Source organism: Myxocyprinus asiaticus, chromosome 27 (assembly GCF_019703515.2).
Source record: "Myxocyprinus asiaticus isolate MX2 ecotype Aquarium Trade chromosome 27, UBuf_Myxa_2, whole genome shotgun sequence".
NCBI lineage: Eukaryota > Metazoa > Chordata > Actinopteri > Cypriniformes > Catostomidae > Myxocyprinus > Myxocyprinus asiaticus.
Window position 1 is genome coordinate 43,997,299 of NC_059370.1, and position 23,656 is coordinate 44,020,954.

At 39.9% G+C, this 23,656-nt stretch overlaps 1 protein-coding gene across 1 annotated transcript in view; it reads right to left on the bottom strand.

Annotated features, from left to right (window-relative positions):
* Nucleotides 1-2,184: 2,184 nt before the first annotated feature.
* LOC127417860 (testican-1-like) overlaps nucleotides 2,185-23,656 on the bottom strand; it is a 146,457-nt gene continuing 124,985 nt past the window's right edge. Inside the window, exons 7-11 of the mRNA XM_051658097.1 lie at nucleotides 13,389-13,505; nucleotides 12,419-12,640; nucleotides 10,772-10,834; nucleotides 10,475-10,612; nucleotides 2,185-10,186 (exon numbers count right to left, since the gene is read on the bottom strand). Of these exons, the coding sequence (XP_051514057.1) occupies nucleotides 9,999-10,186; nucleotides 10,475-10,612; nucleotides 10,772-10,834; nucleotides 12,419-12,640; nucleotides 13,389-13,505 (728 nt within the window). The 3' untranslated portion in view covers nucleotides 2,185-9,998. The remainder of the gene's footprint in view (nucleotides 10,187-10,474; nucleotides 10,613-10,771; nucleotides 10,835-12,418; nucleotides 12,641-13,388; nucleotides 13,506-23,656) is intronic.

The window sequence follows — 23,656 nt, forward strand, 5'->3', positions numbered from 1 at the left end:
CAGGGAGGGAATTTATTTTCTGAAAACGTTTTGCATTCCTTCAGTTATTTTGGGTTCCCTCAAAATAAATGAAGTATGGTTTTACCGTGGCCTGGGTATCTCAGTGAGTAAAGACGCTGACTACCACACCTGGAGTCACGAGTTCGAATCCAGGGTGTGATGAGTGACTCCAGCCAGGTCTCCTAAGCAACCAAATTGGCCCGGTTGCTAGGGAGGGTAGAGTCACATGGGGTAACCTCCTCGTGGTCACTATAATGTGGTTCTCGCTCTCGGTGGGACGCGTAGTGCTGCAGAGAATAGCGTGAAGCCTCCACACGCACTAGGTCTCCGCGGTAACACGTTTAACAAGCCACGTGATAAGATGCGCGGATTGACGGTCTCAGACATGGAGGCAACTGAGATTCGTCCTCCGCCACCTGGATTGAGGCGAGTCACTACGCCACCACGAGGACTTAGAGCGCATTGGGAATTGGGCATTCCAAATTGGGGAGAAAAAAAAAACTATGGTTTTACAACAGTAATCGTAGTTTAATTCTAATATTTGAAGTATATTAGTTTTTACGACAGTAACCATATTTTAACCATGATATTCATAGTAAAACCATAGTAATAACACAGGAAAAACAAAACTATGCTATTACGAAGCACAATCATTCTGTCAAAAAACACTTTGTTTTACTATAGTAATACCATGGTTAGTTTTCAATTTAGAATTTTAAAATCATGGTTTCCACCTAAAACCATTTTTAATGGTTTTAAAAAACATGTTACACGTACCACAAATGAATGGTGATACTGTTGTTTTGATACCATACCATAGTTACCATACGCTGTACAAAATGAAATTAGTGTGAGTTTACAGTAAATTTTTGGCCACTAGTTGGATGACTTCCACAATCTATTTTACAGTAGTATTTCAACCATTTGTTGCAATTAAAATACAACTGTATTCTGTAATGTTAGAGTGAACAGGGCCATGAAATTACTGTAATATAGCAGTGCTTTGCTGTAGAATCACTATTATCAAATGTATATTTTTTAACCTGCAAAATGTGTTAATTGTCACCATTGTTGAGTTTTGTGTGCTTGGTGTTGATATCTGTGCGTGGCTGGTAGCAAACACACACTAAAGGTCTACAATATGTGCAATATCAAACCAGTCATATCACAGTATTGCATTAAAAGCATCACTACCTAATTTATTTATTTATTTATTTTTGCCCCATACAGTGTAAACTATACTGTACATCTTGATCAGACTTAATCTGGTCATCAAATGTAACTTATTTTCTTCCAGCTTCACAGTGCAAATAATTATGTTCAGCAACACAATTGCAACAGCTGAGAAACATTATATTACAGATACTAAGTCAAGGTTCCCATTCATAGGGAACAATAAGCACCATAATGGTGACTTAAAACGAAACACAATTATCCCACAATGCAGTGCAATATTGTTATTTATTCTTCTAAAGTAATTTGTGTTATGACAGAAAACCTGCATTGATTTTACAGTAAAATTATGACAACAGTATGACAATTTTTTACAGTGTAGTTTTGGTTTTTCTGTATTATTACTATGGTTTTACCTCGTGCATCATAGTTAAAATATGGTTACTGTCATAAAACCATGGTAAGTTTTGTGGGAACCATGGTTGTACTAAAGATACCATAGTTTAACTACAGTACTGTGGTAAATCTATGGTAAACCCTTACAAAAATTAACCATGGTATTGTTTACCCATGGTAAAAACCCACAGAAATCACACATTTAACCACAGTTTTACAAACCTATGGAAATAAAATCATAATCATGGTTAGTTTTACTATAGTATCACCATGGTTACTTTGTGGTATATGTACCATGTTTTTTAAATCCATTAAATTGGTTTTCAGTGGAAACCATGGTTTTAAAAATCAAACTTGTACCACTAATTCAATGGAGTTACTAAAGTAAAACCATAGTTAATTGTGTCCAAACCATGGTTTCTGTCATAACAACATCACTACAGTTAAACCATGGTTCAATTATTTTTCATTGTATCGCCGCTCCCAATCTTTCTCTGTCATCACATTCAATTCAAACCTCACAACTCATGATAAAACATCATTTCTTTAGCCGTGCCACTGTGAGTGCTGACAAACAACATTTCCTGGAGAAAAAAAGAGCAGAGAAGACATTCACACAGAGTACTGGACGAGGACAAACTCCAGTTTTATTCAGACAAACGTTTTCTCGAGGAACCATTTTACAGTTAAAACTAAAATAAAAATGATTAAATAAAAATATTAAGTGAAATGAAACAAACCGAACAGCAAACGAATCAGCCCAGAATATAAACATTCCACTGGGACTCTCGATCAGGAGGGGAAAATAACGGGAATATTGGACAAAGAGAGGACACGAGAACAGACAGAAAGAGAAATATCCTTTTCCACCGAAATGGGTTTGCAAACTTGAGAGTGGAATGACTACATTACAACATAACCTGCCCACAAACAAAAACGTGCGTACTTTTGAGAATCTATCTGAACATCCCAAGCAATCTAAGTCAGCATCTTTCGTAATGAGTCAGAAATTATTTAAATATATAACAAATACAATTTTAGTAATCAATTATCACGTCGTATAGTAATTCACATTGTGTCACACCGGATGCTTCCGATGCATATATCGTTATTGACTATAATCGATTTATTTGGCATTTTGAGAAAATGTTTTGAAAACTGTGGACATTTTTCCATCCCAGAACTGCTTTTTCCTTGGTGGAGATGCACGGAAAGGGGCCAGATTGGGCACACACACTGGCATCATGTCAGTGGAAAAGGAGAGAGAGACAGATAAAGATACAAAGAGAGAGAGAGAGACAGATAGAGAGCGGTCTTTACATTAAACTCAGGACTACAGGAGAGTACACATCCAGACTCAGGCAAGGCAAAATGGACAAAGCCACATGACGTCATTAAATTACATCTCCTGTTGAACATTCAGCATTTTTCTTCTTTTTTTTTACACGTTAATTATTGTCTTCTTTACAGAGTAAAAAATATAGAGAATTAACAAAGGAAACTCTTGCAAATATGGCCATTGAATCTGTTGCTGCAAAGTGTGAGCGGTCACCTGTGTGTTTGTGTTCAAATAAGTGAAAACAGCGGAAGCAAAGCTTTTTTGCACCCTTGTACAGGAGCGAAGCAGGCAGAGGCGGGACAGGAAGTGGGGGGCGGAGCCAGGAGACGTTTACAGTTGCAGGCCAGGCATCGGAAACATAGCAGCACGTGTGGGTCAGTGAAAAAAGTCCAAAATGCAGTTCTGCAGCGATCAGATATGGTGTGTGTTTTCTATACTCAGCTCTCGGGTCATCATGATAACAACAGACTGTTATATCATCTGAATTTCATCGATAGAGAATGCAAAATAAAGACAGACAGATTTAGACTTCTCATTGAATCATGTAACTACACCTACGTTTTTTGCACAATGATTTTTACGTAGCTCATTGTACGTATCGCAGAAGTTTCCTGGTGAAATGAACACTAGAGGTGCTACAACACAAATCACGAGTAAAACGGCAGATTATCAGTTCATAAACACTTCCTGTTCACAATGCTATCTTATGACATCTAAACACTGTAGCGCATCACTCATTTGAACATTTGCATTGCAGAACAAACTACATTTCCAAGCTTGTACGAGTGTGATTAAATTGTGCGGTAGCTCGACTGATAATGTAATGGAGTGGGGTATGAGTCCTGAAGAGCACATGAGTCCACACAAGAGCCAAAAGTGTCATAGACGCAACACATAATGACGTAATTGTGTTTTTCATCTCACGTTTGCTTTTTCTGCCACTATCGTTTAGGTTTAGGTTAAGTGTTTAGGGTAGGGAGGTCTGTTTTGTTGATTTAATAATCGACAGAACCTGTTTGGGAGAACATTTAACTCGCTTTTAGCGCCACACAGTGGACATTTCACCTCAGATATGCCGTCATACGTCCAATGAATCACGTAATATCACTTTTGCCAAAATGTCACCACAGTCATGTCATTTTCATGAGAACAAGCCAGAGGACACGTACACTTATTTTAGCCTGGCTTTAATATTTCAGGTTTTTGAAAGGAGTAGTTCATTCAGAAATGAATTTAAACACTCTCATGCCGTCCCAAACCCGTATGGCTTTCTTTCGCCACATCTCTCAAATCTAATTCGCATTTCTGTATATTCAAATTTGGCGATCGGTTTCAAGACACATGAGGATCAACGGCATCACTGACGTCAAATCTGAAGCGGATATTTGAGAGGGTAAGATGTTTCAGTGCGTGACAACTTAAACTTGGGTCTTTTCTAGATGTCAACCGATAGTGGATTTTGCTTGGAAAAGGGCAATAACCGATTAATCGGCCGATAGTTTAAAAAAATAACGATTTATACAATTATAAAAAATTCGGAGGCTTTCTTTACAATGACGGGTACAGATATTGTACAGAAATCCCAGGTGCAGTTTACTGTGCAACCAAAATTCAAATAATAACCAGAAAAATTATGATCTGGCGCATAACGCGGGACTTAACTATAAACAAGCGTGAAATAAACCAGCAACTCTTGTTTTGAAATAATAGAGACTTGGCACCAATATGATGCTCTCCATTTAATATTTACCAAATAAAGCTTTTTATAACCAGATGAAGAGTTTTGTGTATACAGTATATAGTTCACCAGATCAGGTTAATTGATGACAAATAACAAAAATGAGAAGAAAAGGCATATATTTTTGCATATACTGTAACTGATAGTTTCAAGAAGCAACTATCGGCACCGATTAATCGGTAAAACCAATATATCGGTCTACTTCTTGTCTTTTTCTCACACAAAGCTCTCATACAACTTTAGAAGACAAATATAGCATGTACAGCATTTATAGTGAGTCTATGGACTACTTTTACGATAATCATATGCCATTTTTGGAGCTTGACAGAGTCTGCCCTCATTCACATTCACTGTATGGAAAAGAGCTGCATGGACATTTAGCTAATTATCTTGTTTTTGTGTTTTTTTCATAACGGAGGAGTTTGGAACGGCATGAGGGCGAGTAAAAGATGCAACTGACAACTATTCCTTTAAATAGTCATATTTTCATATCAGTGTCATGGTAAAACAATCATTATCATAGAACTCAAACATGGAAAGGTGGAGAGAAGAAAACGAGGAGAAAAAACAGAATAAGGTAGAGAGAAAAAGCTGTTATGAAGCCGTAGGCCTGTCAGTTCTTTCCTCTGTTACCCATAATCACGGAAGAGGACCCAGAAACGTCCCCTCTGAGCACAAAACGCCTCATATCAGGCACTATCAAAACATCACTATCTGTAAATGATTTTTGAGTGAACTATCCCTTTAAGAGATTGGGACAGAAACCATCTAAACTCACTTTAAACTGACTCGGTTTTAGATGGCTAAGCTCCTCCCTTCAACTGCAGGAGATGAATTATTAGAGAACTGCAGGACAGAGTCACAGAGTCATTCAGAAGTGCAGATATATTTGTATTCTCTCGCTCAGATGTGCTGATGATACAAAATTCATCTGTCAGCCGAACACAGAAGCGTGAAGCAGTGTTCTCTTCAGTGAACTCAGACGGGCCGTCACAGAGAGAGGCTTTTCTTTCGCCTTCTGTTTTTCTGCGAGCGGAAGCGTTCGGTAATGGTTTGAAAAGGTCAGGCCGATGAGCCGTTTCATCGTTTTGCAATTCTGTCAAGCTGAAATGCCCGAGCTTCAGTAAACACATCACACAAAGGTCACAATTCATTTAAACACTTTAAGTCTGTGAAAAACTGGACAAACAATTTGAGGGAGTTTAAAATGGAATCACCAGCTGAAACAACAAACAATTTATTGAATCGTGCACATCGCTTGTGCTCTTTTCAATGGTCGTCACACTGTCGTAATTACCGTAATTATTAGATTACAAATCTCAGATTCTACTCTGAGCATCTTCTTTGACTCACAAATTATTCTTTACTAAAGCTGCACTCATTACTCAAAATGGGTCCATGCATGAGTGTCTTTGTTTTCGATGACGGCAAAATATTTAATTACTACAAATATATACGTATGCCTATATTCTTTTGCAAAATTTTGAGGAACAAAGAAAGAGCTTTTCGTTGTTTTAACAAGATGTCACAACGGTCAAGTGGGAGAAGTCGAAGCTTTTATAAAATTTTGCATTTCCAACTAGTAATTCCGAGTTAAAACAATAACGAAATAGTTTTTTACTAGCTGGAATCTTGTAATTGGGTGTTTCTTCAACGTCTGACACTTTCAGCACTTTGGACTAAGTTATGTCCAGTGTTGGGTGTAACGCGTTACAAAGTAATTAAATAACTATTTCCTTGGAGTGAAGAGGGATTACTCTTCATTTTGTAAAATGTAATTACAGTTACTTATGATGTACTTGCGTTACATACTGTATAGACTTTCAACAATTCTATATAAAACAATATTGATTTGTAAATCGAAATTTAACGTCAAATGTTTTGTAATTCAACGCGGCCCCTTTAAATGCATTGGCAATATGCATGTGTAACGGTGGCTAGCTGATAGATAGCTGTGCAATGTGTATAAACCTCACTCTCGTGACCTCAAGAGGTGCACTTGCGACTGACACTAGAGGCTGTAGCCTCCTTGTTAGCGCATTTGTCTCCCATGCTGGAGACGCCGGTTCGAGTCTCGTAGGGAGCGGGTAGATCCACAATGGTGCGTTGGCCAGGAAGGGAGTGAGGTTTATTGGGGTGAGGTTTATACACATTGCACAGCTATCTATCAGCTGGCTCCTGATACACCTGCACACGTGAGCTCGTGCCACTATGTTGAGAAATCGCTCAAGTGAAAAGATGTCGGACGATACAAGCGGCTGTTTTACTAAATGGAAATATCACCATTACGACGAGTTTAAGACAAATGCAGATCCGTAGCACAAGTACCTACTGAAACACTTGACACGGCAACATAGATATACACTTTTGAGAGACTGCAGGGGCTGTTCACACCGAACGTGTTTTTGTGCACGTCTGCACTGTGTTTCAATTGTTTCTGATGTAATCACGCGCTAGATGGACGTTTTTTGACTGATGTTTCTTTCGAGTCTCGTGGATGACCCAATGATTTTATACACCGTCAAGTTAAAAAGAGCTTCAATATTTAAAACTGCAACTCCAGACATTTCATTTGTTGCGTTGCGTCCAGCTTGTTTTTATGAATGAATGTTACATTTATATAGCTCTTTTCTGACACTACACACAAAGTGCTTTACACAGTGAACAGGGGACTCTCCTCAACCTCCACCAGTGTGCAGCATCCACCTGGATGATGTGACGGCAGCCATAGTGCGCTCACCACACACCAGCTATTGGTGGAGAGGAGAGAGTGGAGTTACAGAGCCTATTAAAGGATGGGGATTATTAGGAGGCCATGATAGATAGGGGCCAATGGTGGGAATTTGGCCAGGACACTGGGGTTACACCCTTACTCTTTACAAGAAGTGTCTTGGGATTTTTAATGACCACAGAGAGTCAGGACCTCAGTTTAACGTCTCATCCGAAGGACGGTGCCTTTTTACAGTATAGTGTCCCCGTCACTCCACTGGGGCATTAGGAACCACACAGAGCGCAGGGTGATTTTAGCGCAGGTATCACTAAGATTTGATGTTCTGAAGAAGTTCAGGTGTCAAAGAGGACTGTTGCATCGTTACACATGATTGCAGATTGAAAAGTTTCAGTCCAAATAAAGTTTCAGCATGTGATAAATGGTAAGCTAATATTTTTTCCCTTCTGCTCTTGTTTGCTGAGGGGCTGCTGTAACTTGTTAAAACTGTTTACTGTTACTATACCGTTACGAATGTTGCCTACGATGCTTACATGAAATACAGACTTTTGCAACAAATGTACTTGCTTGGAGAAGAAATTATAAAGAGAGTGATTGATTTTGAGTTACAGATTTTATTAACCATTTAGGGACAGTTTAAGAACAGTTCAAGAATCATTTATTTCATGTTATAGGATTTATTTGAATTAAATTGGCAAAATTTGACCAAATTATAGCTTGACTGAAAATGTCACCCAAATTAAAATATTCTGCTCACAAGTGATATTAACCTTGATTTTTCTTTGTTTTCTATAAACATCATTTTTCATATTTTATCTCAAGCATGCTCTTCACAAGCTGGGTTTCCATCCATGTATTTTTATGCGCATTTTTATATTCCATAAAAACTGCTGGATGGAAACACCAAGATGCGAATAAAATCTCCAAAATGCGCATAAAAAACGTCTGCGCTCGCTTGTGGTGGATACATTTTTAATTCAATAAGAAGAAATGTGAGGGGGTCTGGGTATCTCAGCGAGTATTGACGCTGACTATCACCCCTGGAGTCGTGAGTTTGAATCCAGGGTGTGCTGAGTGACTCCAGCCAGGTCTCCTAAGCAACCAAATTGGCCCGGTTGCTAGGGAGGTAGAGTCACATGGGGTAACCTCTTCGTGGTCACGATTAGTGGTTATCGCGCATGGTAATTTGTGCGTGGATCGCGGAGAGTAGCATGAGTCTCCACATGCTGTGAGTCTCCGCGGTGTCATGCACAACGAGTCACGTGATAAGATGTGCAGACTGACGGTCTCAGAAGCGGAGGCAACTGAGACTTGTCCTCCGCCACCCGGATTGAGGTGAGTAACCGCGCCACCACGAGGACTTACTAAGTAGTGGGAATTGGGCATTCCAAACTGGGAGAAAAGGGAATAAAAAAAAAAAAGAAATAGAAGAAATGTGCATAAACTATGACGGAAACACATTTACAGAATAAACTGCTATTGAATTTATTAAGAATACAAGATACACATCAAAAAGGACATGTGACTGAATAATTCATCAAAACTGGATGAACCAACAGACCAATCATCGCATCTGAAATGGTGCTCTGGTCATCCTGAAAATCCAAAGCCAGCAAAGAGTTTGTAGAGTAAACAGGTCGATACAAACTTTATTGACACTTTTGAAAAATATCTTATAGATCCGCACGGTAAAATCATGAGGATGGAGGAACGCACACACATAGTGCTCCCATAAGTGTGTGACGCGCTGTCGCTCCCAGACATGAGACGAAGTTTTGTAGAGTGTTTTGTCTGCGTGCTCTGAACACAGAGTATTTTATTGATAAAAGAGTCACCGCGGCTACAATTTATCCGGAAGTGGCGATTTTGTTCTTTTGAACACATGGGATGGAAACGTGGCATTATTTGCACATTGTTTTTCATAATAATGCTATTATGGTTTTTCGCCATAAATTAAACACCCAATTATGTCATGATTGGAACGCAGCAAAAAGGGCCGTTCACTCAGGATGCGTTCTTGCCTACAAAAATAGCTAAACACAGCGCACAGGACTGAAACAGAACTTCATGGTCTGGAGATTTGTTTTTAACTTGACAGCATCTAAAAAACACTGCTGGAAGATGCTAAAAAAACAGTAAAACACATCCTAATGGTCAAAAATGTCCATCAACAAACATGCACATTGACTGTGTCTTCTGTTTTGGAGTGTCGTTCATGCATACGACCACAGAGAACTTCACTTAAATAGAGTGCAAACACTCTAGAACCCTTCAAGAAGATCTGTGTAGAACTTCCAACAACTCAAAGGAAACCTGAAATGCCGAACAATTTTGTCATGCATGTTTCCTGTTGCGTTTTAGATGCGATCTAGACTACACAAGAGTGTTCTGGAAGATCGACGTGTATAAACGAGGGTGAACAGAGGACAGAACATGAACAGCTGGCCACAGAGAAAGAGAGAGATAGAAGGACAGCAGTGATTAATCAGGAATCATCAGATTCAGAATGGGAGCAGTACAGGAAGTGGGCGTATCCGAGGGGGCGGAGCTGGAATGGCTTCAGAACTGTGCATTTTTTTTTAACATGGGTCCCTGGTTAATTAGCGGAACATGGGTGGGCGGAGCTACCAGACGTAGCCCATCTCGTCATCCTCTGCATCTTCGTCATCCTCGATCGCCCCGCTGGGGTGGAGCTGAGCCCGTCTCTCTTTCTGTCTGCCCCGCCCACGCTGTGGAGACTCCTCCTCCTGATCGTCCATTAGAATCACGGTGCCGCCGCTGCCGAAATCTCCAGATGTCTCTTGATCTTCCTCTACACACACAGACAGATGAAAGGGAAGGTGTTTGGCGGATAGAGGTGTGTGTGTGTGTGTGTTATACATTTTGAAAGAGAACTCATGAAACACTGTTGAATAATGAAGCTTCAGATGTCATGACAACAGCATCTCAGACTGATCTCAATATGAGCTCAAACAGATCTATCCACATTCATTTTATAGCTCTACACTCTTATTGGATGCCAACAAAGTTTTGTATCGCTCCAGAGGAATTTTAGGAGAAACATCTGTGTTTATTTGTGTTTATATGAGTGTGTGTGTACCACATGAAGGGTTGCCCTGTCTGCGGGATCCTGCGATCTCGTTGCCATATTTGTCGACACACCAACACTGACCGGTGCTGCCGTGACACTGAGTGGCCTTAAAATACCCGTCATCAGTACAGCGCGGTACATGCACACCTACAGAGAGAATCATACAAACAGAAATGAAACAAGAGCTGCACATGCCATCATAAATAACTCTGTCAACAATAGACTCAATGTATGAATTCAACTGATGATGGGTTGTTGACTGGTCCAGAGGGAGTCAGGGGCGGAGCTAAGACACAATCTACTGACCAATCAGAGTCTTCCGTCGGCTGTGAGAGTGAATCCTGTTCATCTCATTCTGACACGGCATGCCTGGAGAAACACACACAAACACACACACACACTGAAAACACAGTTACACTTTACAAAAGGTTGTATATGGGATAGTTCAACCAAAACTAGAAGAACACAGAAGAAAGACCGGCATACGAGTTTGGAACAGTACATGAGTAAATGATGATATAATTAGCATTTACAGGTGCACTACAGTAAGTACGTTTTTGCTAATTAAAAAAGTTTTACGTATAAAGACATGAATAGCATTTTTTAGAAATGTGTTGAAAACGATGTACACTCACATGAGATGAAGACTCAAGTCATGTCAGAAACCCTATAAAAGCTGTTTAGTTTTACATGGAGCGGGTCGCCCCCTCATGGGCGCTGCCATGTTGACAACACATGACACTGTGTCATGCAGTGGTCGTCAGTGGTACCAGTGATGGTACGGTATTGATAAACAGGAGTGTGATCCACCAGAATGAGTAAGAGTGGAAAGATAAAATGTCCACTGTGATTAAGCAATACTCCAGGACGATGGCTGTCAGTACAGAGTCCAAAACCACAAGTATTTCTAGGACTGATGGGACGAGTAAGAGCCTTGCTAAAATCATACTTAGTGCACCTTTAAGGTGAACTGTTCTTTTAACATGAGTTAATGCAATAGTTACTATAAAACATCATTTTCACAGCATTTATTAATCTTGATTAATGTACATTTCTACGAATGTGTGCATTAACATTAGCTAATGCATTATGAACTAACACACAGCAGTTCATTTGGGTGTTTCTTGATGAAATTACGGATTTCAAATGCTTTTTATGTTTAGATTTGACTGTTTTTGCCTCGTCCCCAGACCCAGACAGTCAATATTAAACTATGAAAATCTATCATAAAAATACTAAATTATTGCGTGTTTAAACTATGATCATCAAACATAAACCGATCTTTCAAATCTTACGACAGTCCCACAGTTGTGGCGTCATTTCCACCACACCAAACAATATCGCCCTTAATAAAGTTTGAGCAAAAGTGAGTGTAATTGATAACCAAGTGCACAAAAGTGTCGGTGAAGAGCATGCTTCAGTTGAAATCAAGGGAAATGTCACTTTTGAATTGTCCGTCATTTCCAATCAAGCTGAAATTTATGAAAAAAGTGTGAAAATATTATTTAATTGTGAGTATTTAGGATGCATAAAATTTTAGCTATGAAATTAACCTTAGCAAGACAAAAGAGTCGCTCGTTTTATATGAAAAACATAAAAAAAATGTATTAAAAAAATTCTATTAAACTCAATACAGAATTTGAGTTGCACTGGAAATGACTCTGCTGTGATGCATGTACACAGACTGTCGGACATTGTTAGAATACAAATTAAATAAACTAGTGAGAGTGTAAAACACGTTTAACGAGACTTTACTTTCTAGAAGAGTTGAAGAAACACCCATTTATAAATGAACAATAACCAATAAATGCTGTAAAAATAATTGTTCATTATAAGTTCGTGATACCTAATGGATTAACTAATGCTAATTATTGTCTGTGGTAATCGACAGCATGTGACAGATGTAGAATATCCTTTTAATCGTATAAAGATCTCAGCGTACGGCGTGCTCACCGTCGGGTTTTTGGAAACAGTAACACCACTCATTGTTGGAGAGTTTTCCGTCTTTAAAGGAGTCGCAGGAGTTGAACAGCGGTCGCATGCACAGCTCGTATTTGTCGAGGTAAATGGCGCTGAGCTCTGATTGGTCGAGGAGGAGGTCATAGTTCATGTCCAGCTTGTTGAACATCCACCCGAGAGAATCTTTACAGATGGGCAATATACTGGTGTCAAAACCTGCAGGAGAGACACAAACGGCCTTTAACTGTATGTGACGCTGAATAAAGTTGAGGTTTGTATTAGGAACATTAATGGTATATCGGTCAATCCAAAGAAACTATTTTGAGAGTATCGGCATAGGCGTTAACGCTGTCCACATGGCAAATTCAAAGAAATGTCTGACCAATCAATGGATAATGCACATTTTAAGTACTGTAACTATTGTGCACAAAAAAAAGGTTCATTTAATTTCAGCAATTTTGTGTGCATCTCATTTTCTATCAGTAAATTGCATGATGTCAAGATTTCAAGAAATCTTTGCCCAAAAAATTCAGCAGAAAGTTCTGCAGATGTAATTTACAAAATGATACACATCCCCTTGACCTGCATGCTCATTTATTCAATATTTTGGTTAATTTAATAATGTTTTTAGCTACCTATAAGAGCATTGTACTCTCAAATCCATTTAGCACATGTTTGTTTTAAATGGTTGTTTTTTAAATGAGAGAACAGCAATGCAGGATTTGAGAATGCCTTCAATCAAATTAAAGATAGAAAGGAAAAAATAAAAAGCGTAAAACATATTTAACAAATAAATAAATGTAACCCTCAGAGACTGCAACATTGGTTTTGAGATTTCTATCATCTTTTGCTTCCTAAAAACACTTTCAAGGTGGAAAAAAGAGGTCTCGAGGGTTAAAAACATAATAAAAAATATGAATGAATGAATTAATATACAGAGGAATGAGACAATATGTTCACTTACGTCCCTGTGCTGTGTCGCTTGTGGTGGTTTTAAGGTCTCTTTTGGCGTCTGTGTGCAAAACCCCGAACCAGTCTTTCAGTCTGGACGCTAAACTTCTCAGATCAGCGTCACTGCAGCCTACACACACACACACACACACACACACACACACACACACACACACACACACACACACATACAGACACACAAACACACAGACACACACACACAGACACACACACACAGACACACATACAAACACACACACACAGACAGACAGACACACACAAACACACAGACAGACAGACAGACAGACAGCACACACACACACACACACACACAGACAGACAGACAGACACACACAAACACACACAGACAGACAGACACACACAGACAGACACACACACACACACAGACACACAAACATAGACACACATGCAAACACACACACACACAGACAGACAGACACACACAAACACACAGACAGACAGACAGACAGACACACACACACACACACATACACACACAAACACACAGACACACACAAACACACACAGACAGACAGACACACACAGACAGACACACATACACACACAGACACACACACAGACACAGACACAGACAGACACACACACACACACACACACAGACACACAAACATAGACACACATACAAACACACACACACAGACAGACAGACAGACAGACACACACACACACACACACAGACACACAGACAGACACACACACACACACACACACAGACACACAGACAGACACACACACACACACACACAAACATAGACACACATACAAACACACACACACACACACAGACAGACAGACAGACACACACACACAGACAGACACACACACACACACAGAGACACACACACACACACACACACAGACACACACACACACACACACAGACACACAAACATAGACACACATACAAACACAGACAGACACACACACAGACAGACACAGACACACACACAGACAGACACACACAGACAGACACACAGACACACACAGACACACACACACAAACACACAGACAGACACACAGACACACACAGACACACACACACAACACACAAACACTTTATATGAGCATGTGTTTAGTGATGATATATTTCATTTATTTGTCTGGATTCACAATATTCAAGCAAGACTCACTCTGAAACAATAAACAACAGAACAAAGAGACACTGATTACATTCGGATCTTTACACACTCCAAACTATTCGTTTACTTTCCCTTAATTTACAATCATATTTACAAAGAACTGTTTCTTTAAAATCCCAGTACAGAGAGAGAGCAAGACAAAACATATTTGCCCAAGTTTAAATGTGAAGAAAACAGAGAACAACAGACAGAAAAGCCTTATTCAGACATTTTACATAACAATTGCAGGAGTTTCTCCGTCATTTTAATCTCGTCCGAATTGGTCATCAGTAATTTTTCCAAACTTTTTACGGACTGGTATTACCTCCTATAAAATTCCCTAAAAAATGAACCCCTGGTAAAGGTAGTCATAGTTTTGAATGGGTAGCCCACATGTCCAAAAATGGTAATAAAAGTGATTATTCTATTAGTTTAAACAAAAACTAAACTGGCTTTGCCTCAATCAGAAAGCTTAATAAAACTGTCTACACTGCAGGTGTGCCATGTGATGTATTAATCTGTTGATGATAGTACAACACAATACATAGAGTGGACGTTTGATCTGACCTGTGTTGGTTTGCATTTATAGTTCTGCGTTGGTGTTTCTGCATCATTCTGAGAGTACACAGCCAAAATGCTAACTATATGTTTCATAAATAAACACAAGCAATGCAAGCAATGTAATTTCTGGATTCAAAAGTATTTATTAAATTATTGTAGCATCAAAAATGAGTTTAAAGCATATAAAACATGTTGAAATGTAGATGCATATTATTTATTATACATGTTGCCTGCATTGCAGGGAGAACATAAATGAGTAAATTACTGTATGCATGCTCGAGTCGCTTAAATAATAATGCATACACGTTTTGGCATACTTTTGACGTTCCGTGCTGAAAAAGAAATCCTCAAAATAATTAATAACTACTCATAGCAACCAAACTGATACGACGCTGCAATGCTATCGTTACAATCATCAAAAGAGAGTGTAATTAACACCTGTCTCTGCAAAACGTTTACTAAACACGTTTTACTATCATTTAACGTAAGAACTTTGACTCGTTAATGGATATTATTTAATAAAAGTGAATGTTTGTCACTGACTGTAAAACTCCCTGCCCTGGGTGCCGAAATGTTTGCGTGACGTAACACACACCTGCATCTCGAAGAAATGGGAGTTGAAGATTTCCGCACGAGTTTCCAAGTTAGAAGTCCGACATAAAGTGTCATTCCGTTGTGCTTTTCCCAGTTGAAAGGTGGAAATTCTGATTCTCTGAGTTGAATGGAACACTTCATGAATCATCACAGAAACAACAATATGGAGCATCGCAGCTTTCCTCACAAGAGCGAACGTTTGGGGAAAAACTCAAGATTACTACGGTAACCTGAAGGAAGAACAGACAGACGCGCGTTGTGCCCATTCTTCCATTGAGTTGGGAAGCAAATCTTCACATAATGACAAAATATGATGCATTATATTTTGATTATGAAATCTTTTGTGCATTTTGTAACATTATTTTATAACAGCCTATAGTAATGAATAGACGTGTAACAGTATAAGGATGGGCAAGGAGGAGGTGGTAACCGGCTGAACAGTCAAGATAAAGTTTTAATGCAAAACTCAACTTAAACCAAACAGACACACACACAATGCGGCCGTGTGCATCTCTCTCTCTCTCTCTCTCTCAACCTGGCACCTCCAGCTCCCCTTTATCTCGCTCTTCCGCTGATCAGCTGATTCAGCGGCGGCCGTGCCACGCCCTCCTCGTCACACTCCTTCCCCACCCAATACAGGCCGGGGAGCCACTGGTCTGAATAACCCCCCCCCCCCCATCTCTGGAGGGGAGACGCTGCCCTTCCGGCCGTTCTGTCAGCCAGCGGTCCGCCCCGCCTCCTGTGAATGAGATGAGGGGAGGCATGGGGAGAGGGAAAGGACGAGCGGAGACACACACAGAGAGAGAGAGAGAGAGAGAGAGAGGAGAACTTGCTTGACGGCTCCTGGACACACCATCGCCCAGACATCAATCGCTCCTCCGCCCTCTGGTGGACGCCAGCTCGCTCCTCCCCAGGTGGATGGCAGCGAGTCCTCTGGCCCCTGGCAGACGGAACTGCTCCTCCCCTTCTTCGGCAGACGGCAGCGGTTCCTTCGGCTCTCGGCGGCCGGCAGCGACCCCTCTGTCCCCAGGCAGACAGCCACGCTGCTCCCCTGGCAGATGGCAGCGGCGAGGACCCCGTGACAGCGCATTCCTCCTCCCTCCTGGGTTTCGGCACCATTGTAACAGTATAAGGATGGGCAAGGAGGCGGCGAGAACCGGCTGAACAGTCAATATAAAGTTTTAATTCAAAACTCAACATAAAACAAACATAAACCATAAGAAAAATGGACACACACAACACGGTTGCGTGCGTCTCTCTCTCTCTCAAGAACTGGCACCCCCGGCTCCCCTTTATCTTGCTTTCCGGATGATCAGCTGATTCAGCGCCAGCCGTGCACCATCACTGCCTGGCCACGCCCTCCTCCTTGTCTCACAGCATGAGAGTATTGTTTTTTGCATTTTTTTTGTGTGGGAAAATAAGTACACAAGCACATCATTTCATGGTTTGAGCAGAATGAAGGGGAGAAGTCGTGTTGAGGTTTGTATGTGCAGCATACTGTATTTTCCAGATTACAGGTCTGCTATTGTCACTAGTTGTGTTGTATTTTGCCAGATAGTCCAAATCAATGTTTCATATTTCCTACATAATTAATAAGCACAGCTTAATACATAATGTGAAAAGAAATGATTGAGTTCATATTGACTTTTATTTATCTCTAAGTTTTGATAGCAGACTTTGGTATCTTGGCAAATCTGAGCACAGTTTGAGATATCGTTGAGGTCTCTTGTGAAACTCTAAAGGAGACAAGTGAGATTACGTGAGTCTTTTTTAGGAGAAACAACTGAGATTTTAAAGAGATCTCACTTGTGATTTTTCCTGTGGAAAGTCAATGGTTTGAATCTGTGTGTGTGTGATTGCAATGATACAGAATTGAAACGGTAGGAGAATGAAAAGTTTTTTTGTGGGGACATTAAGAAATTTCAGCATGTAATAGTTTGTGGTTTTATTGCCGTCCGAGTTAGAAATGTCAGTGATTTTCCCCCAGGAGAAAATTCCCAGATGAATTACATACTGTTTTTGACAAACAAAAGGTTGTGTGGCAATTTAATTCTCGTCCAAATCGTCATCCCTGCGATTACAAGGAGGAATTGAACAGTGTTGTAGGGGTACTATTTGACACTTCCAGCAGTAATGAGAATTTGAGCATTTGGCAGAACTGTGGCTTGTTTCAGATAACTGTTTAAAATTAACAACATTAATAAAACTGTCACTTTGTTAAAGCCATTTGCCATGTTGGAATATCATGTGATCCCCTCACTGAATTAATTGCCACCGGAATGCACGTTTTATCACAAAGGAGCCATATAAATGTTCCTTAATTGGGGGGGAATTCGCTGTCCTTTTCTGCATATTGCGGCACCGTTTTTCGGCCCTCTTCAGCTAGTCGCAGCACGTTTGGCATAATGCGGCAGCCCGTTTCAGCTTATCGCCGTTCGGCCCCGTTTTGCGGCCGGCTCACCGGGAAAAGTCCCGGTTCTCCCCATGGCCAGTCCGCCCCTGGGTTACATAAATAAAAAAAACAAAAAACAGTGAAATAAATTCATGTTGTTATTTCAGATGTTTGTTCAAAATAAAGTGCCGCTTTTGCAGCATGTCAAATATGGAACGTTCTAGTACACAGCCGACTACACTTCATCTGTTTCATTTATGTAGCCTCCTGCAGATATTTTGCAATAATTGCTTTGTATTAATGTGTGCATATGTAAAAGAGAGAAGAAAAAGCAGAACTTGTTTAGTTAGTCAACACTATAATAAACAAAGAAACTCAAACATTTTCACTATATAACAGTGTGTGAGTGTGTCTGTATCTGTAAGTGTGGGATTATTTCGGCCTCTGTTCAGAAACAAGATAACACAGCAGTGTAATTCCTCTATTATACTGCAGGGAGAGAGAGAGAGAGAGATATCTGCTCTGCTTTATTTACATAATTTCCCTGTGTGTGTTCTGTAGTCCAATCTTAATGCTTTTTACACTATTCATAAAGCAAAATAAACACTGTCAGCCAATAGGAGGGATTTATGGAGATTACTCTCACTCTATGTGTGTTTGTCTTGTAAACTGCTCTGTCTGGAAAGGCATTAATAAAGTGTAATATTTAATAAGAAATAGCTGAAGATTAACCAGCTGTCAAACTCTCATTGAAACTGTTGTAACGGCCAATGCAGTAAATTCAAAAAAACACGGCAAAGAGATTGGGATTAATATAAAGATTAAGATAATAATGGGGGCCTGGGTAGCTCAGTGGTAAAATACGCTGGCTACCACCCCTGGAGTTCGCTAGCTCACTAGTTCAAGGGCGTGCTGAGTGACTCCAGCCAGGTCTCCTAAGCAACCAAATTGGCCCGGTTGCTAGGGAGGGTAGAGTCACATGGGGTAACTTCCTCCATGGCACGCGCTCAACAAGCCACGTGATAAGATGCGCGGGTTGACAGTCTCAGACGCGGAGGCAACTGGGATTCGTCCTCCGCCACCCGGACTGAGGTGAGTCACTACGCCACCACGAGGACTTAAAAGCACATTGGAAATTGGGCATTCCAAAAAAAAACAACAAAAAAAAAAGATTAAGATAATAACGAAACAGGCTTCCTAAAACAAGTGGGGCTTAGCAGCCTGAATGTTAGACCAACAATAGTGGTCAACCAATAGTGGATTTTGCCGATACCAAAATAGGTGGCAGGAAAGGCCGATAACCGATTAATCGGCCGATAGTTTTTAAAATTGGTTTATAGAATGTCAAAAAAAAAAAAAAAAAATCGTATACTTTCCTTACTATGATGGGCACAGACAAAGAGTCCTAAATGAATAAAATCCCAGATGCAGTTTATTGTTTTTGGTTTAACCCAAAATCCAAAAATAACGAGAAAATTTTGGTGTATAACGTTGGGACTTTTAAGTATAAACAAGCCTGAAACACATCAGGGACTCTTATTTTGAAATGACAAAATTATGAAAAAACTATCGGCAAATATCGTCATAGATTTTTGCCGATAACGATAGTTCTATCAGAAAGACTCGCAGACTTGAGTGAAATTTAAGATGACATTTATTTGATGAATATAAAACAGAAATGTAATGTCTCTCTTTGGCGTAAGCCCCATCTGGCGTTCCGAAGAAGTTGTACTCGGAACCGTCATATCCTGCTAGAGATAGGAGGCAGGGGCGAGGGGCCTACCCCCGTGCAGGACGGGACTCAACTGGTGGTGGTGGGGTGGTGGAGGTTGCCGTGTTAGCACACTGAAACAGCAATGTGATAGATTGTGAGCAGACTTATAAAGCAATGGCTTACATGTGATTGGCTAGGAGTTACCTAGCTAATGGTGCGATGATGTACAGCTGCTAGTCTTCCCGCTAGAACTACGCTGCGCTTACATTTCCAAAAAGCAACTATCCGCACCGATTACTCTGTAAATCTGACATATCGGTCTACCTCTAATCAACATAGTCTCATGACACCTCGTAATAATTTGTACGAGATGACGAAATAGTACACAAAAGTTATTTTCCTATTAAAACCATGGTTAAGTTTAGGTTTGGGGTTATAACCTCATTTGCTGGTGCGTTTATTTTTCTCTATGGGTGTGAAAGTCGTACATCTCTGTATGAGCCATCTCGTATGATTTGTACTATTATTACGACTTGCCATGAGGCAGGCTTGGAAAGACCCTTTTGTGTCTCACAGGAAACAGCAGACAACATTTGCTGCTCAATGGGCCGAATCCCAGTTTGCATATTTGCACTACATGCTAAAAGTATGCACTATGCTGGTGATGGAAAGTAAGAGTGTACAGCAGTATAGGGACAAACGATCATATCAGAAAATTGTGTCTTGATACCACAGACCAATTTGTCACTGATTGTGCTTGCATGCAAGCATTTGAATCTAGCTACATTTATTACCATATTACTTCATTTTTAGATTGATACGTTTAAGAACTCCAACAGCTTTGGTCACATACCTCACCATTTTATGTCAAAATAAGTTGAAAGGGAACTGTTACAAACTCCTCACTTCAAAAATACATTGCGAGTATTACACGATCACCACTGGCATACTACTTTCAACACAATATAATCTGGGACACACAAATCCTAATCTGGCATACGATATCATATGGATAGTATGCTAATTGGGATGCAGCGCGAGTTGAATGTGTAGAAAACAGTCTGCAGTTAAGTAAGTCTTGTTACCGTGGCGTCTGATCTGTACTGATCCAAGATCAAGAGTCTTTAAGACTGCAGTAATTAACCTGCTGAACACACAGAGCTGAATAATAATGAAACTACACGATTTTAATGAGACACAGACACTAAACGAGAAGAGCTTCATCACAGAAAACAACAGAGAGAGTGTGTGACCATAACAATTACACAACAACAGCTAGATTTGCATTTCCTGAAGGAAAGCAGTGCTTGCAAGGCAGTAAAAGAACAGATTTAACGTTTTATAAAAGTTGACCATTTTCTTAACATTTTTTTTGGTTTTATTTCACTTTGTCACACTTGTTGTGTTCCCGGTCACAAATGACCGGCCGTTGGAAATGAATGGATTAGACTACAAAATACAGAAATATTAAGTGTTCAGGAGCATCCCAATCTTTTAGATGAGCACATGTTTGTGGATGTGTGTTTGCACACACAAAGTCCTCGAACATGTGCACATACACAAACACACACACACACACACACCCTTTTGTGCATCATCTTTCCATGTACACTCTTTGAGGAATATTTCAAGATCTACTCATCATATTATGTTGTATTTGGGCTCGTTTGAATCGGGATCATCTGCTGTAAGTTATGATATGTCATTGTCTATGTTAAATATATATTTCAGGAAGCAATAAGGAAAAACGTGACAAAAAGCCACTCCTGTTTATTATATTTATGTGTCAGTGGGAATTTAATACACTAATACTCACTGCAGTTTGACCTCTGATTGAAACAAATTTGCTCTTTGCATTTTACTAATTGAGACCTTTCCAACGATATATAACACATGGATATCTCATCTTTTTTATGTTTTTACCAACTCTGAATATAATTGTTGTGATGACAAATTTGCAAATGATGAGAATGAAACAGTTCTTATATGTCAGCAAATTAAAAGCATTTTTTTAAGAATTGGTAGGATCAGCTATACTGATTGGAAAGTTCAGATTTTTAAGCTTTAAAATTACACCCTTTTTTTTTCAGATCAAGCAAGTGGTTATTAATTTATCATGTAATTATTATATATATATTTTTTTTGTCTTCCGCTGGGAGTGCCCTCCACGGGCCTAAGCTCAGTTCAATTAATCTTTCTATCAATAAAAATATATAATTTTAAAAATGTTCAAAAAAGGAGTACAGGGGGCCTGGGTAGCTCAGCGAGTATTGACGCTGACTATCACCCCTGGAGTCGCGAGTTCAAATCCAGGGTGTGCTGAGTGACTCCATCCAGGTCTCCTAAGCAACCAAATTGGCCCGGTTGCTAGGTAGGGTAGAGTCACATGGGGTAAACTCCTCGTGGTCGCAATTAGTGGTTCTCACGCTCAATGGGGTGTGTGGTAAGTTGTGCGTGGATCGCGGAGAGTAGCATGAGCCTCCATATGCTGTGAGTCTCCGCGGTGTCATGCACAATGAATCACGTGATAAGATGCACGGATTGACGGTCTCAGAAGCGGAGGCAACTGAGACTTGTCCTCCGCCACCCGGATTGAGGTGAGTAACCGCACCACCACGAGGACCTACTAAGTAGTGGGAATTGGGCATTCCAAATTGGGAGGAAAGGGGATAAAAAAAATGACTAAAATTATTAAATAAGAAGTTATTACTAAAAAAGAAGTTGATAAAAATATCCAATGCAATATCTTGTGATAATATATGTAGTATGAGAAGTATGTAAACAATCTTAGTGGGCCGGTCATTTTTGACCGGGAACACAAAATGTGTTAGCACAAAATGAACACAACACAAGGGATAATGTTGTCATGACACTCAGCACACACCTTTGATTTTCTGTCGGCTGTTTGTGAGAATTAACACAAAGCAACGCCGTCAGTACAACGTATAGGCAGCTATAGATATTTAAATAGAGGTCAGAAAGACAAATACCAATTCAGTCAGTATGTTTTCACACACTTTTTTTCAAACTTTAATCTTAAACTTCTAAAAAAGTAACGTTGATCAGAAGAAAACGTCAGACCTACAGAACACCCAAGACCAAAATTATCAACAAAACAAGGTTTAAAGGGAGTAAATGCAAGCTGAATGAAACAAATAAAAAGTGTTGCTTGCAAGCACTGTAAGAATACACACACACAAGCAAGTAGAGGTCTGTAAATCCAGCTGGGGGTAAAAATTCTTCTTTTAATGTTTGCCAAGCTCATTACAGTCTAGTTACACACAAAAACCCTTCTATAAACAACAGAACAGCACTGAACACACACACAAACACACACACTCACACACACACACACACACAAACAAACACACAGACACTCACTTATTAACTCTTTCTGTGTAAAGTTCGTTGCCATGATGACGTAACACCATAAACCCTAAAACCCTTAAATGACTTTAAAATAGAAGATTTAAACAACTTCACAGCGCAAATAATAAATGAGTTTTAACAGAAGAATTAAAGGTGCTGTAAGCGGTTTTAGGTTAAAGGCTTTTACGTGACTGAGCCGCTGAATTAGCCACACCCCCTCATTCCAAAACCCCGCCCTCCAAAGATAATTTTGAAACCAAAACTGAGCAAAAGAGCATCTTTGTTTACTCCTGTGGCTGTCAAATTCAACAGTGGCACAATAGCGCCCTCAACTGACAAACATTATGAATCATAGCCTCAATGATCCGCTTCAAATAAGAACGAGCAAAATGATTGACAGGTGAAAAGCGTTTTGTTTGCTGTTTACAAAGTCTACAGCTGTCACAGAGACTAGTGAGATATCTCTGGAGTGGTGGTGGCGTAGTGGACT